The 16,648-nt window shown below is 38.3% G+C and overlaps 2 protein-coding genes across 6 annotated transcripts in view; one reads left to right on the top strand and one right to left on the bottom strand.

Annotated features, from left to right (window-relative positions):
• Positions 1-6,655, bottom strand: part of LOC117949172 (AP-3 complex subunit beta-2) — a 44,539-nt gene extending 37,884 nt beyond the window's left edge. For 2 of the 5 annotated variants that reach the window (XM_034879226.1, XM_034879227.1), the window contains exon 1: positions 6,379-6,654. In XM_034879226.1, coding sequence (XP_034735117.1) covers positions 6,379-6,491 — 113 coding nt within the window. In that variant the 5' untranslated portion in view covers positions 6,492-6,654. Of the gene's footprint in view, positions 1-6,378 lie in introns of all 5 variants that reach the window. The other 3 variants (XM_034879229.1, XM_034879230.1, XM_034879225.1) reach the window with 2 other exon arrangements.
• A 1,392-nt stretch (positions 6,656-8,047) lies between these two features.
• On the top strand, positions 8,048-15,340 carry LOC117949176 (WD repeat-containing protein 78-like). Its single transcript, XM_034879234.1, has 17 exons — positions 8,048-8,278; positions 8,452-8,623; positions 9,219-9,367; positions 9,498-9,613; positions 9,890-10,046; positions 10,270-10,409; positions 10,887-11,021; positions 11,163-11,309; positions 11,440-11,594; positions 12,018-12,101; positions 12,248-12,399; positions 12,502-12,662; positions 13,027-13,145; positions 13,362-13,460; positions 13,860-14,086; positions 14,212-14,365; positions 15,113-15,340. Exons 1-17 carry the CDS (start codon positions 8,250-8,252, stop codon positions 15,161-15,163), a joined length of 2,247 nt encoding a protein of 748 aa, XP_034735125.1. The 5' UTR covers positions 8,048-8,249; the 3' UTR covers positions 15,164-15,340.
• The last annotated feature ends 1,308 nt before the right edge of the window (positions 15,341-16,648 follow it).

Genomic DNA, 16,648 nt, shown 5'->3' with positions numbered 1-16,648 from the left:
TCATCTTACATGACTCAGCTTTTTGGCAGAGTCGTGATGAGGACATCTCTCTCTCTCTCTCTCTCTCTCTCTCTCTTTCTCTCTCTCTCTCTCTCTCTCTCTCTCTCTCTCTCCCTCTCCCTCTCCCACTCATTTCTTTTTGGCCTTAACAAAAATAACTGCCTCAAAGCCCAATTCACATATGCTCTCCCTGTGATCTGGAAGAGCTCGGTCAGCATTTGCTGACATTTGCTAAAGACTAATACGATTTTTAACCTGGGATGTCACCAGGAAACACACGCCGGGGCTGCAGCAATTACAGGGAACTACACTGACAGTGATGACAACCAGGGTAGTGTTTTCTAATGCTGTAAAAAATGATGCAATGTTGGATATAATACAGCGAGAATGTCTTCCTTCAGCTCCATGTTTGATGGTTTAACAAGTTGGGAGTCTTTAATCTCTTTGTTCTCAATTCAGGAGGAACATTTTCTAGTCTAAATAATATCCATCGAAATTAAAAAAACATCACAGTCATTATTTAAAAGAGCCTAAGATACAGGTCCGTAATTCTCATGATTTGCAGACTGCTGCCAGTTAGTATTTAAAAGCATTTTTTTCTCTCCTCTTGTCAAAACTTGTATGTTTGCTTTTGGGTAACATGCAGTAATATCACATTTTCTAAATGAAGGAGGCTAACAGTAAAAGGGATATATGAAGGCTTACATGAATTAATAAACTTCTATGTCCAGAAGCTGGATAACTCCTGATGAATGTGTTTTTTTTTAATAAAGCAATAATTCGATATTTTGGAAAATGTGCTAATTTGCTGTCATGCTGAGATTTAGACAAGATAATTGCCACCACTCTCATGTCATCATGTGAACGTCAACAAGAAGTGACATCACCCAACATTGCATTACAGCACTTTTAATTTAGCTTAGCATAAAGACTGGAAACAGGGAAAAAACGCTAGCCTGGCTCTGTCTAAAGGAATGAAGGAAGGACATCTGCCTACCAACAGCTGTAAAGTTTGAGGGGCCAAGAAACTCCAAAACAACATATGTTGTCTTTGGCATGGCTAATGGGGAGATGTAATGACAGAAATGTAAAAGTCACACCAAACAAACAACTAAACCAGCCAAAGAAAGCCCACAGATTCCGTTGAATAGTCAAGAAGGACAGCCATCACATGTGAAGTACAAAATCAAATATTTTGACTTTTGATTTAATGGCTTGAGAATATACTTTGTTGCAGAGCCCCACAACAGAAAAAAATCTCTGTACCTGGCCATGAAATAGTCTCTGACACAGACCAACACTCTTATTACAATAGTCATTTCCCACTGAAGGCATGTACTGTAAACAACTTTTAAACGCGGAGGAAATGTGTTTATAATAACCCATGAGAGATTAATATGGTTTGAGGACTGAACTGAAGCAAAATCTTACGGATGCCGTGTTTCCAAGGAGACGATAGTAAAGGTCATGTTTACAGACAAACCAGTTCATCCACCTTCACTGAGAAGACTCAGACTTCTGCAAACACAGGTACGGCCACAACCCCGACACGCAGCGCACAACAGCGGAATCAATGACTACTAATGAAGGCAGAATTTATTCACAAGTAGTTTAAAACTAATGACAAACATTTGCCAAACACTTTTAAGCCTAACTCTCCCCCTGCAAATCCAAAACTCACAGTTACCAGCTAAAAATTATGTAATTTTGACAATCTATAAACAGTGAGCTCCCTCTGCTGGTGATTTATGGTGAAGCAGTGGTGTTTATCAGCAAAGCTTGCACCAGTGAGGCCAATAAGAACAGTACTGCAAGCAATGGTAATACACATGTTCCCAAACTGAGATGCATGCATGGAGAACAGGTACAATCAAAAACAGATGAGGTGGAGGTACTGTCTGTCCAACTGAGGGTGACGGCATACAGCATAACTAACAACACATCAGGCACTGATGAGTCATATCAATACATTTAGTAGTACAGTATAAGTCAGTATACAGTAGCTGGTAGTAGAGCTGCAAAGATGCATTGATTGGATGTCGACAATTAAATCGATTAATCGATTATCAAAACAGTTGGCGACTACCAACTGTTTTGATAATCAATTAATCGGTTTGAGTCCTTTTTCTTTAATTCTTCAATGAGAATATTTTCTAGTTTCTTCACTCCTCAGTGAGAGGAAACTGAAAATCTTTGAGTTGTGGACATAAAAGAACAAATCTGAGGACGTGATCTTGGCTTTTCGGAAACGCCGATCCACATTTTAACATTTTTACAGATCAAACAAGATTAATTGACAATGACAATAATTGTTAGTTGCAGCACTGGTCTGTAGCAGGGTTTTTCTTCTATGATATTCTTACTGGTTGAGTGAAATCAAATTCACACCAGCAACGTGTAAAAGAAACAAGCAACAATCATTTATCACTCAGGACTTTGTGGGTGAGTACAAACTGCGTAACAATCCTTTCTTTTACTCTACAACTCAGTTCTACTGAAGCCTGTACAATGGATAAATCCAAGCCCGTTTCGGCTCCTGTGGACTTTGAGGTCAGACTTCACCATTGTTTAACTTTAACCGAGTGGCTGTGCATAGCTGACCCGTAGAAACACTGATGCACTGTTTTGGAAATGGATTTGGAGATGGAGAACTTGTCATTTTAGCCTGTTTCCTCACCATAATTAGCACATTATCACTCTACCAGACTGCAAAGTGTAGCATTTCGCTCACACAGTTTATTGTTTGTAATCACTCGGATTAGTCATTGCAGGGAAAACACAGGTGTTATTAATGTGATTAATAATGACTGCATGACATTTAGGTGAGTGAGCTCACAGGCTTTGGTGTTGTTCATGTCGGCTCTCTGGCATGGCTTACTGGGCTGAGATGTAGGCCTGAGCCATTGTTGATGAAATTTGTTGCACCTGTGTGTTAGCATTATAGGACTATAATATTAATAACCACGACTGTGTGGCTGTTCAAAGACGCACTTGGAGCAAAACATAACCGGAAGCAAAGAAAAGCCTTTTGCCTAATCAAGAACATAAACAACGTTAAAAAGCGTGTTGTCATGATTCATGATTATTTTAGATTCTACGCATAATCTTCTTTATTTTAAACAAATAAATGTGAATAATGTGCTGCATTTGTGTTTCAGGTAGCTTTGTCTAATCTTCAGTATTATAAATCTGAATCTGAACTAGCAAAACAACAACATTTGGGTGAGCATCTGTGTTTGCAGTGGATATGTTATGGTGCCATCGACATCTTTGCGTAACCCAAACTTTACGGCTTCAGCAGTATACATATGCCTCTGGAAAATAATTTGGGATGGCATTAAATAACACTACACCGTGGTTAAACTGTACTGCTTAATCTCCTCGATCAAGATTTCATTAAATGTTTTTGTGTAATTCATCGAAGTCTCTGAACCTTCTTCACTTATCAGAGCTGTGCTGTTTCTGAGTTTTTCCTTAACAATAATTACCTGAATATCTGAAAACACCTGTGCAGCTGTGCAGCGCCTTTAACCCTCCTGTTGTCCTCGGGTCAACTTTGACCCCTTTTAAAAATGTCTATATCAAAAATATGGCATTCTTTTTAACCAAATTACCACAAAAAAAGGATGGATTATATGCAACGCTCTTCGCTAATACAATTGATCACTTTCATTGAATTATTAGGTCAAAATATTAGGTATAATTCTATTCAAATGAGGGTTATTGACCATGGATTCCAAAAAGTAGTGTAAAACTAGTGGTAGTAAGGTGGTGTTCGTGAAATAAAAAAATAAATAAATAATGCGTTGAAAATGTCAAATGTTGAAAAAAGGGTAAAAGAACAAAAAGTGTTAATCTTTGTGACCCAGGAGGACAACATATGTCGATGATACAGAGGATCCTGTATGTCATCACGTTCCGCTGTGTGACTACATGTACCAAAGTGTACAATGTATTACTATATTTGACTATTTCCAAACAGTATGTTATCAAAGCATTCACAATGTCCAGAGGTCTTCCCTGGACATTGTGAATGTCTCCCCATCTTCTCAAAGGTCCAATTACATACACAAAAGACATTTTCAACATGTCACAGTGTAAATAATAATATGAATGATGCCTACATTGACATGTCAATACAAAATGTCTGCTGTGACAAAGGTGTAAAGGTGTCACCAGGATGCCCAAGGAAAAAAACAAACGCGTCCCTGTAGCTGTTTATAACTTCTCTTCTACATGTTTGTGTGCAAAAGGTGCTCCATTAAAGGTCCAACTTGGGATGGCTAGCCACACTTTAACCCTCAGCCCAATTACTGTCTCAGAAGTTAAAGCCTAAAAACTATGACGTTATTTATTATGTAAGCGAATACCATTCTTTTTCACAACTCACCTGCACCAGCATAGCCCCATTCACACCAAATTACTCTCAAGAATGCAAAGAGAAGATAACATCCTGGTTTTAAAGACTTGTACACAATACTATCAACATAGCAATCATTAATACTTGTAAAATTATTTAAAATGATGTCTGATAAAACCTTTCTGTATCTTTCTCACTCATTGTAAATCCCTTTAGGTAAGCTATTGTATTAATATTAAGTTTCTGCACTGTTGGCTGATACACCAAGAACAATCCTCCTGGGTGCATAAAGAAATCTGTTCCTGGAAGAACAATTTGTCCCGTGCAGGACGACAAACCGACAAAAACTAAAAACTTACAAATCTGGTGATGCAGTGCGTCTGTTTTTGGCACTGCTCGTATTGCCCCAATTAATAATTTAGTAGTTTTTGATCAGTGCACTGTAGTTGCCAAAATGATGATTTGGCACCTGGTTATCTGTTAAAAGCTCACACCTCAAAGTGTGAATTGCAGTCATGTCCTGAGAAACCAATTCATCGTTACATGAACATATGGAAGCATTTCAGTGGGTTTCAAAACATATTTTAAACAGCTTTTAGAGATATACTAAACAGGCTCCCTGTTTGACTCAACTATAGCTACGTTTATTTATGTCTAGTATTTGCTAGTAAGAGCTATGAATCAATTAGTTGATGGAAAATAAATCAATCTACAAAATAATCAGCCTCACAAAATTCAGTACAAGTTGTAGAAAATATATTGTTTGTATTTAACAAGCATTTTTATAGAAGTAATCTTGGGCTGTGGAAACTTGTGTCAGGCATTTCTTAACTAACTAAACTAAACACAATATTCCTCTTCTTAGTATTGTGACTGTCTCGCCACTGTACTGTATAGCTTCCTGGAAAAAAGAAAATGGACACAACTAGCTTATTAAGCTTTGCATGGTCTGGCACCTGTTTATATCTCGGTCCTGTTCCATCTGTACATTACTAACAGGTCTCTCAGGTCTCTTAACTAAGGATTACTGGTGGTCCCACACACTGGCTTAATAACTAAAGGTGACCGTTGCTCGGAGCAGTGGCTCAAAAACCTGTGGAACGCCTTCCTACTGTCTTACGTTCTGCAGTCTCTGTTGAAGCTTTGAAAAAGCAGCTGAAGACACATTTGTTTAAATTTGCTTTTGACTCATGTTTTTAAACTTCGGGTTTTAGGTTTTAATCGTAAAAAAGGTTTTTAATTGGTCCTTCAATTATTATTTTCTTTTTTCCCTCGCTTATTTTTTGTTGGATTGTACTGCAATTTTACAAATGTTTATTGTACTGTTTATGTTTAAACTTATTATTATTATTGTAATTATTATAAATGGGACCCTTAATAAGAACACGGACAAAGTCAGAAAAGCATTTATCAAGGTCTCCATTTTTAATAATCAGTTATTTTTCCCTCACGACTGATAGGCTGCTGTATGTAACCTATCTCGGGTCATTATAGACCTGTTCCTGTATCTGACGTGATCCCACTGAGCTGTAATCAGTGTCTGCCGCTCTGCGCGCTGTCCAGCAGGGGTGGTGCTGAAAAAGCTGGAGCTGAGGCCTGGCATCCTCTTAGACGGGCCTTTTACATCTCGCCTCACAAAACGTACAATAAATGCAAACGCACCGAACCTCAAAACAGCTTTAAACACACACCGGCGAATGCACATATATTAGAAGTCAACACCCGCCCTGAACCATCATTTGTCGCTGCTGCCTGAGCTACCAAATCACGGTGAGACATTCACGACCAGAAAATAAGAAAAGCAGCCACCGCTATTAACTCACGGACCTAATAGCAAACAAGTTCAGTTTGAGGTTTCTATTTTGCATTTCAACATTTCAACAAGCACTTTCTACGCATCGTAACAGACAGGAAACCACATCCACACTGCACCTCCGCCGCCATAGCTGCACCGGTATACCCCACAATATGACTAATAAAAACGGCGTCAAGCGGCACCGAGGCAGGTGGCTCCGTACCTTTTGTAGTCGGAGGAGAAAATCCCTCCGCTCGCCGGGTCGTGACCATATTCAGGCTCCCCGACGCTGGAGGAGCCCCCCTTCTCGTCGTTGAAAGCGGAGTTGGCGGACATTGCCGTGAATTTCTGTTATTTTTTTTCTCTGCCGCCCTCACAGAGCAGCGATGGGGATTTAGTGTAGAGAGCAGCAGGATATACGGCTCTTAAAGGCACACAGACACACGGCCGTTATCTCTGAGATGCTCGGTGCATACGGGGATGATGGGTGGAAGAGGAGGGGGAGGCACGATGCTCTGGGCACGTGATGTATTACAGGTTAATAGACCTAGAACCCGGAAGTGGTAGTGAAGTAGACATGTAGCCTGAGTAGTAGGTTTCCTCCAGGTGAGATTTCTGGTGAAACTGCAGAAAGGGCAAATACTCCTGCAGCAAGAACTGGATGAACCCCGGCCCCCTTTCACTTAACATTCCTTCCCCAGATTTTAAATGTTTTTTGTTTTTTTAATAATTGATACTCAAGTTGGCTACTTTTAATTTTAATTTTTCTATTTATTCTTTTTATTTATTTAATTTGATGATGCTTTAATTTGGCTTGTTTTGTCTCCTCTTGTTTTATCATCATGGCTTGATCTTAAATTGTTTGTTTTTATTGTAATTGTTTTTGTGTGGACCCAACAAAGACTGTAGCGAACAATTTGCCAAAGGTAATGGGGATCCAAATAGTACTTACCATTTTCCAGCGACTACAATGTATTGCTAAATAATAAACCAGCGGTTTCTTCCATAAACAAAGTACTTCAAACTCTGCAACGACCAGCTGCTACAATAAAACGCTGCTTACACGTTCACAGTCACAGGGGACATTTCACGGCTGAACGAGTACTTTTACTCTTGATACTTTTATTTAAGTTTGCTTTTGAATGCAGGATTTTTTTTTTACCTGTGGTGAAGTATTTGTATATTTACTTTTACTGAATCTCTTATTAACAATGACAATAATAAAAATAGTGTTAAAATCCTATTTTAGTCCTAAAATGATTTACATTTGCATGCATGTATTCAGTAAATTAGTAGTAGTAAACTGCAGTAGTCCAAAAATGTAGTCCATCTAACTCGTTTACTGCCACCTAGATGAAAAACTGGCTGCAGTCACAAAGCATGCAGAGCATCTATCACTCAGAAATAACATGCAATAGAAGTTTTTATATTTCATACTAATTGTAGGCTATATTTTAGCACAGGGGATTATTATTAAGTTAGGGGCGGGACTCACCAGAGGACTATTCTATCCACGACTTTCCACTTCCAGGATTGCCCAGTTTTTTTAACGCTTTCTTTGTGTTGAAATTCAAAATTCTGGTGTATTTCTGAGGACTATGGTTACCTGGTCCTCAGATCTCTGCTTTGCCAATAATCTGCATTTATTTTAGAGACAGACATATATTTTTAAAGATAAAAAACAAATAGTTCAAGTATTTTATTTATTAGCATGATAGTTGACGCGAGCTTTTACTTTGAAAAGTAAGAGTACGGTTTAAAGTATTTTATTCCAGGTGCGAGCTTTTATTTTGAAAAGTAGAAGCTCGGTGACGGCACCAGGCGGGACGGCATGACATGGGACGCTCCAGGCTGCAACCATACACTCTTGATTGAAGGCGACCCTCGCGCCTTGTCAGTTACTGTTGGACAGTAAATGACAGTAACTGATAAGGCGCGAGGGTCGTCAGTTTTTTTCGATGAGAACTTGGAGCAAAGGAGGTGTTGAGCCATTTAGCTAGTGATACGCGGTTAAAAATAGAGAGCTAAATTAAGTTTGGTAACGTTAATGAAAGAGACACGTTTCACATAAAAGGTGTAGCACTCTGGGAAAAGATGAAGAAAAGTAGCCTGGTGTTTAACTCGTAAGTTTACAGTTATAAAACAACTTTACCGTTAGCGTTAGCTAGTTTTAACCAAGCTAACTTTAACGGTAAAACACATCTAGCGTTAGCTACGCTAGTTATCTTACGTACCCAATGGTGTTATACCAGCCTTGCTACCTGTCACGTTGATATGTTATTTTGCTTTCTCCCAGAACTTCTCGAGCAATGAATTCTTCAGTTTCAGGAGGTCATCAAGTCAGCCAAAGTTCAAGAAACAAGTGGAGCTTTGCAGGTTCACAAACCCGAAGAAGTGTCGGTGGCAGCAACAGGAAACGTAACATCCTCGATAGTAACACCAGTCAAACTCCTAGAAGACCAGTTCGGGTAACGTTATCTATTTGATTCAAACAACGTTAACTAACGCTAGCTATAATGTATTCTGAACTTTCCATTTCCTATCACACTATTGCTGCTGATGTTGATTTCCCTTTATTTTTTTATTGATATTAACACGCATTCTTCAGCATTCTAGCTAGGTAGGTAGGCATAATACATTGCTTTGTAAAAAAAAAAAATATATATATATATATATATATATATATATATATATATACACACTGTATATATATACATCATTCAAGCTGAGCCTTATGTTAAATAAAAAAATAAGTAATTATAATCACAATGTTAGTGAAAAAATTATGCGAAGAAAATTTGTTAAAGGAAAATAACAACAACAATAGTTCAAAAATACATGTATATGGGAAGACAGAATATTAACACTGTGTATGTGAAATTTACCTATTAAGAGTTTAAGATAAAAAACAAAACACAGAGCTTTAATGTCTTTTCTCACAATTGTTACAGAATGCCACGTTTTACTTAAAATTCAATTCTGTATATCTCTCCAAACAGATGTAACTGTATGATCATAAAGTAAATGCCTAACTGATTCTGGCTGTGGTTCCGGTCCTTGCAGGTGTTAGACAATAATGGCGTTGACGTCACTCCTTTGCCACTGTATCATGCAGAGTCAGGAGACATGGCTTCCAAACCAGGCAGATTCTTGGATGAACTCTTTTTCAGCTCAGAATCAGACCACTTAAAATCAACTTCAAGCTCTTTTAGGTACCAGGTGGTAACATTCACATACACCTTCTAAACTGATTTTATGTGTGGCTTGTTAGGTGAAAAGTAATAGCCACGCATTTCTGAACGCAAACATGTTCTCAGACTCAGTAATGCCATTGTTTTTCAGCTCATTTATGGGTAGCAGCCTACCATCCAGCCTGTGTACCACAGTGTCAAAGACTAAGTGGACTGAGGATAGTGTTCCTAAACTGGACATACCAATAATCCCTCCACCTCCAAGCGGTTACTATTCTATTTTCTTTTTCCAATATACTTTATGTTGTCATTATGTTTATTATAATCACTGTTTTGTCCTGGTGATTATCACAAATAAATGCAGTGTCACATTTTATGCTATATGCAAATTTTGCCATTTGCTGCAAATAATTGAATTGAATCTACAGCTTCCTATTATGACCACATTGTTTTGTTTGTAGCAGATAGCCTTTTGTGATGTGTTATACAATTAAATTCAGTATTTATATATAATTATTTTGTGTTTTGTTCTTGCACAAAAAGGACAGAGGAAAAAAGACAATGTGAAACAACATGTAACAGAAGAGATGTTGGATGATGTAGTAGACATCTACCTCACTGAGACAGATACCATTTCACTGTTTGACATGCCACCCCTCATCGTTATGTCAGAGGATGTTGATGATACAAAAGCCATTGAGTGAGTCCTCTGCTTGTTGGCTTTCTTAAATATAAGGCAAGATCTGAAATGCACAACAGGCACACAAAGTGGCACTTAATGTCTTTCAATTTGGAACTTGCTTTCACACAGTGTGTTAAGATGCATTTCAGTTTATTGTCTGTGCAAACATAGCATTCCGTGACGTGGGGTACTGCTCTTTGGTTGTATCAAGCTGTTCACCATTTTCACCATGTTCTTATAGAGAGAGAAACCTTCAATATGCTGATCTCTGCAAGAAGAGAGTGGGCAATGATAAGTATGTGGAGCGATCAATGCAGACATTCAATGGAGCACCTAAAGAAAAACAGATCCAGACCGACAAGATTGTCATGGTGGATGAAGGTTAGGCTTAGGCTTTGCATAATTTTTTTGGAGTTGTGTTTATTTGAGTAGTAGTAGACTTGTTCAGATTCATTAGTAGGAATAGTGGGCACTGGGCAGTTAAATTAAAAGTTTTAAACCTTAAGATTATGTAGCTCAAATGTTCATCCATGGTAAACACATGTAAACCAACCCAGCAGTAAGGTACTGGTTGAAAAAAGTCTTAACTGCTAAGTTTGCTGACAGCATATTTTAGCTGATGTCACATGGTAATGTTTTAATGAAAAGAAAGACCTCGAACGTAATGTGATAATCAATTGTTTTTAATTGGGATTTGTCAGATTAATGCAGTTGGCTTTTCAATCTCAGACTGTTGCATTACAGTCCAAGGTTTTGCTACAGTATGTAGATAAAAAGAAATGTTGGTGAGTTTGGCAGGACATTTAGTGATCAGGTTTTTAAAGTAGACAGCTTGTTGAAATTCTCTCATGTCCACAGGCACAGTTGCTACTATCTGGGATATCTATGACTCTTTCTCTGGCCAAAACAAAAACCCTGAAAGTGAGAAGACTAACAATGTACCAAAGAAGAGAGCAGAGAAGATCAGCGGCACAGTCAGCACCGTCAGCATAGGTAACCTTACCTTGGAGAACATTGACTTTGTTAATGTTTAATCTTTGTCCCAGCAAGAGCTTTGGACGGGAGAGGTCTAAGAATGAACACAGTTTTGCTATAACAGGCACGTATAATTTTTCAAATATTTGATTTCCTCAGGCAGCAATTTAAATGCCGAGTCCAACCCAGAAGTGAACATGTTGACAGAGTCATTCCAACACAGCTTACTAGTGATGGAGAGGAGCCTCGTGGCAAACTTCTTTCAACCCAAGCTGGCTGCTTATAGGCAGCTTCCTATGATAAAAGGTAAACTTTTTTTCTCACATGGTTGGTAGAGGTGCACCAGCCAGTGGATTTACACTCAGGGCATTTGTCCTCTGCTTCAACTACAGCAAAACATTAGGTCAGTTATTAAATGTAATGTTGATTGTGTAAGACCCTGACAGCACGGTGAACCCTGGGACCGAGGAAAAGAGCGAGGAGGGTAAGGAGAACTCTTCCTCTCCAACTCTGGAACGTCTCTGGGCTTTCAGTTGCAAGCTCACTGCAGGATGGAACATTACCTGCATGGTCTGGAACAAGGAGAACCTGGTAACATAGACCAAAGACAACACCCAAACCAGCTGCTGTTTATTAGCAGAACAATTTATTTACACCAGTGTCAATGTAATTTTGTGTGGGAGTTTTTTTCCATGTCTAAGCTAAAGTGATTTTGCCATTTGACTGCCTTCACTATTCGCAGGCAACATTAAATACACATTTTAATCATGTTAATGAATCTGCAGTAAGCAGTTGACCCTACTTCAACTTTGCCTAGGCTGTGAAGCATTAATGGCCAGAAAAAAGACAAATTAATGATTGTCAAAACAGCAGAGTTGCCCTTGGTACCACTTAGAATTATAATGTGCAAACATTAACTTTTTATGGTTTTACTATTACTAGTCTTTTTTTTAAAGTTGAATGAATCCAAATGTCTCACACTTCACCTAAAACTCAGTCTGTGCTCCCTGTAAGGATCTCCTGGCAGTGGCATATGGTGACAGTGACTCCACCAACCAGAAAAGTTTGATCTGTTGCTGGTCCATCAAAAACCCTACGGTATATTTATTTTTATTGCCCTTTATTTAATTTCCATCAGAATCTTCCTGTGCCCTATCTCGACTAGCTAACCAATATGTATTATGAGCTATGTAAATGCAGTCCGTAGTTACTGCACAGTGATTTTAAATATGTCCCCTGTGCAGTGGCCAGAGCGAGTCTTCCACTGTCATAGTTGTGTGACATCACTGGATTTCTCAGCCGACAACCCCGGCCAGCTGGCTGTGGGGATGCACGATGGCACTATAGCCATCTACAGTGTTCAGAGTCGGAATGTTGAGTGTATTGCCAACAGCAGGTGAGGACTGTTGAGCATGCAATTTAACTCACACATGAAACAAAAGTTACTATTGGAGCAAACCTCTTTCCTCTTAGCTTTCCTAATATTTCTGTTTTCTAGTGAGTGTTCCAAAAGGCACTTGCATCCAGTGTGGCAAGTCAACTGGAGCAAACAAGAGATTACATTGTCTGGGGACGACAGGGTAGAAGCGCTCGTTGCTGTGTCGGCAGATGGCAGGATTACCAAGTGGCTCCTCTGTGGCAATGGTCTTGAGTGCATAGGTACTGTTGTCCGCAGCAGGCTATGGTTTGAAGTTGAACACATATAATTACACAATCTAACGTAGAGTATGAGTATATTAGTTAACATAGTATAATCAATTTTTACTCATTGGCATAACCTTCGGTCAAACATGGCCATAAAAGCAAGAACCCAACAAAGCTCAGTATTAATTCTATCAGTTGAACTGATGTTAAAAGATAATGTTGGTTAATTGTTTTTACTACTGTGGAACGTTAATGGCAGTTTTGAGAAGTCTCTCGTAAGAATTATTTACAGCCAAACCTTGTATAGCAGTTCTCTTACAATAGTAATAATCATACTATCTGTATCTTTTCTTAAAAAAAAAAAAAAAAATGTTCTTAGACTTGATGAAGCTAAAGAAGACTCAAAATTCCAAGAAGAAAGCTGTAGAAAGCAAGAACAAGACAAAACATATGAGTTCAGCACAGACTCCTGGTCTTTGTCTTGACTTCCATCCAACAGTAAGTTCACAGAAATCAAATAGATCCTAGGATGATTTTAACTGAACATACTACTCATGCTAATATCTTATTTTTGAGGGGAATTGTTTTTTGCCTGACTTCCTTCTTTCAAAGTTTAAGATTAACTTTTTTTCTGGTTGTGTCTTTCTCTAACTTTGACTATGACATGGAAGAAAAACCTTTGCTTGTTTCTCCTGGATTTCACTTTTCCCGCAGGATTCCAGTATGTATCTGGTTGGCACATGGGAGGGCCTCATCCAAAAGTGCTCCGTCTCCAACAGTCGCAATGTTCTGGAGACTTACCAAAATCACTTTGTAAGTCCTACTGGATAAAACCATTGAGTCAGTAATATTTGAAAGGTGTAAACGTGCTACAGGAAATTACAGTATTTCCTAATACCTAATACCTGTGGTAAGTGTATTTTACAGTATAATGTGTATAATGGTGGAGTAGTGAAAGAACAAGCTAACTTTAGTATTACCCCAGCTTTTCAGTCTCATGCATGATGCTTTAACTTCAAACCAACGTGTAGACCAAATCTGCAGTTTAGCACAACTAGTTTAAGTTACTGTTCCATCTTGCCGACTCATCTCATCACCAAAACAATCTGTGGGAAGAAATACTTTGTTCCCATGTCCCTGGATAACATGTATTACTGTTATTGAAACAATATTGATAATTTCAGCTTGTTCATTCTATATCCCCTCTCTCAGTGCCCTGTGAACAGCATTGAATGGTCTCCATTCAGTCCAGATGTGTTCCTGAGCTGCTCCTCTGACTGGACCATCCAGCTGTGGAAGCAGGAATGCCTTACCCCTGTGTTGAGCTTTACATCCGCCCAGAGGGCCGTGCATGCCGTCAGGTGGTCCCCAAACTGGTCCACAATATTTGCAGCCAATAATGGACTGCAGGTTGAGATCTGGGACCTGAATTTAAGCATGTGAGTCAGGTTGACAGATATTTCTGTAGTTATAGAGCTCTGTCTAGTTTACTTTCTTACTAACTGATTTGAAACATTGGCCTGAAATGATCTGGTGCCCACTAAATACATGCATCCCTTTTAAGCCTGCATCCAACCATTGTGCACAAGGCTGCACCTGGTGTGACAATGACGTCTGTGCTGTTTGCCAGAGGGACAGACTGTGTCTTGGTAGGGGACAGTGAAGGCCAAGTGACTGTCTACCAGCTCAAAAACCTCAGTGTTGGACAAGGCAAGCAGGTAAAATTGAGGTGGTCTGTGTGATTTTCTCGTCTCGATATGCTACATGTAGCACATGCATATTTCTTCATCATTTTTTAAAATTATTATTATTATTCATTTTATCAATATCAAGGGAGGTGGTTTGCAGAGCTTACAAGTTGCTTTACAAACAAGTAGTTACAGAAAGGATATATGGGACAATTATTCAGAAAGGTCTTGATGTTACAGAGAGATTAAGCAATTGTATTTTTAGGTGACTAAAGCTGCCAACACATGATCCGCGAGGTAGGGCGCAGAGCAAAGAGGCAAAGCGCAGCACATGAACGTCCTGGAGTTGGTTGCGCCCACAGTTTCTCCTTGAAAGGTCAGCAGCAACTAGGTCAAAGTTGAAATAATTTGAATTTCAAGCACAGCTCACGGCGGTAATTCCAAACGATGCAGGACACCAAGGGTAGTGCTGCACCTAGTTTGGGGGCCCTGCTCTCCCCACAGGAAAATAATGGAACAGCCAGCACAGAGCAGTTTTACCACAGATCATGTGTGGGCGGCTTTAGCGGTTTTATTTTTTAACTCGGGGTGTCTAAAGCATAATTGGAACCAGAGATCCAGGCAAGCAAAGATAAGACTTAAGATAGTAATTTTCTACCAAATTTGAGAAAATGTGAGAAAGGAATACCGCAAAAACAAATCACAAAAGTCAGTGTAGGGTAAAACAGTTTGTACACTGGACACAGGTCAAACTGTCTCTTTTGCTCTTTGTTGAAGGTGGACAGCTTGGAAGACATCATTGGCTCTGCAGTTCCCAGGTATCTTTAGAAACTGCAAGTTTTAAACTGCAATGTGAAAGTTTTAATCCATCCAAAAAGATCAGACTGTATACTTGTAAAAACGCTGGCCTTTTGTTTTATTTGAGAACCACTTAACGTTTGTTGTATCTTATCATATGTTAATTCTATTACGGCAGTTTAATTATTGCCTGTTATTTTGGAATTTTAAAAAAGTTTAGAAAAGCATTTGTAAAAGTACAAATGAAATAAATGTTACATTCCATGTAGTTTATGTCTTCATTAACAAAACAACAGAAAACTGGTGGAAAATAACTAAAAAATAAAATAAAATAAAAATGCACCAAACTAGGATAAGACAAAATACATCATAAACATCATCAAAAATGTTCTGCAAGGGAAGTAAAGCGACCTTAAGAGATTTATAGATACTTCAACTTCGAAACAACTCATTGAGTATGTAAAATGTAACTCTTTCATAGTGTATCGTGTTTATAATTAAGTCTAAAAGATTCTTGTTTGTAGACAGTCTTCAAATAGATGCCGAGCTTTTCACTGTGGTATTAAAAAGTTACATTCAGATTGAACGTTAAAAAATAAGACATTTTTTCCTTTTTCGAAAACTAAAAATAAGCTGCTGAAAGTTCAGTTGAGATCTGAAGACAAAATTGTGATGACAAGGTTACTGTACTTCTGGACTTTTTTTTTAAGATCATTGGAGACCTCTACTGGCGATCAGGTTTATGGCTGTTTAAAGAAAAGAGATTTAAACTGAAAAGCATTGAGTCTGTGAGAGTGTTGTGCATCATATGTGCTTTTATTCAAAGCCACTGGTGGACTGGTTTTCTATAATAAATGATACAGTAATTCAATAAAGACTCAAATTTAATCTTGATTTGAAAACCCATTTCTAATCTTTACTTATACATTATAGTACATGCCAATGTGGAGATAAACATCAGAAATATGATTAGCGTGAGTAGTTTAAAACAAACTATATATAAATCAGATTTTAACAAAAAAACAATACACTTAAAACATTCAAATTAAAAATACATATCAAGTATTACTTTTACTCCAAACTAGTTTCAGAAGACAGTTATATATTATTTTAGTATTTTTTCCCATTATTTATAATAATAAAGTTATATTGTTGAATATTATGTATACATATATGTATATACATATATATATTGTTGTTTAAATATTGAATGCCAGATTTTAGGGGTAAACATCAGAGTTTAGCTGTGTGCAGAAACCAAGAATGCGTCACAGTTATTCTAGATGACAGTGCTTTCTTTCATTCACACACTGGCTCGGACAAATTGCATCACGCTCCCTGGACCAGCTGGTATGTCTATAGATGACAAACTCCATTGCGAGAAGTTGTGGACACTTTCCTAACAAGAGTTTCATTAAAGAGAACTGAAATGCCAAAATACAGTGGTGTGAAAAGGTGTTTGCCCCCTTCCTCATTTCCTGTTCCTTTGCATGTTTGTCACACTTAAGTGTTTCG

Source organism: Etheostoma cragini, chromosome 8, assembly GCF_013103735.1.
Source record: "Etheostoma cragini isolate CJK2018 chromosome 8, CSU_Ecrag_1.0, whole genome shotgun sequence".
Classification (NCBI taxonomy): domain Eukaryota; kingdom Metazoa; phylum Chordata; class Actinopteri; order Perciformes; family Percidae; genus Etheostoma; species Etheostoma cragini.
This window is presented reverse-complemented; position numbering and strand designations above follow the sequence as displayed.

Bases quoted from the DNA above. Each gene is read 5' to 3' on its own strand.
- LOC117949176 (XM_034879234.1), top strand. From the start codon at position 8,250: ATGAAGAAAAGTAGCCTGGTGTTTAACTC. The intron at 11,310-11,439 runs GTAAACTTTTTT...TGATTGTGTAAG, and splicing joins GCAGCTTCCTATGATAAAAG to ACCCTGACAGCACGGTGAAC. The intron at 11,595-12,017 runs GTAACATAGACC...GCTCCCTGTAAG, and splicing joins TCTGGAACAAGGAGAACCTG to GATCTCCTGGCAGTGGCATA.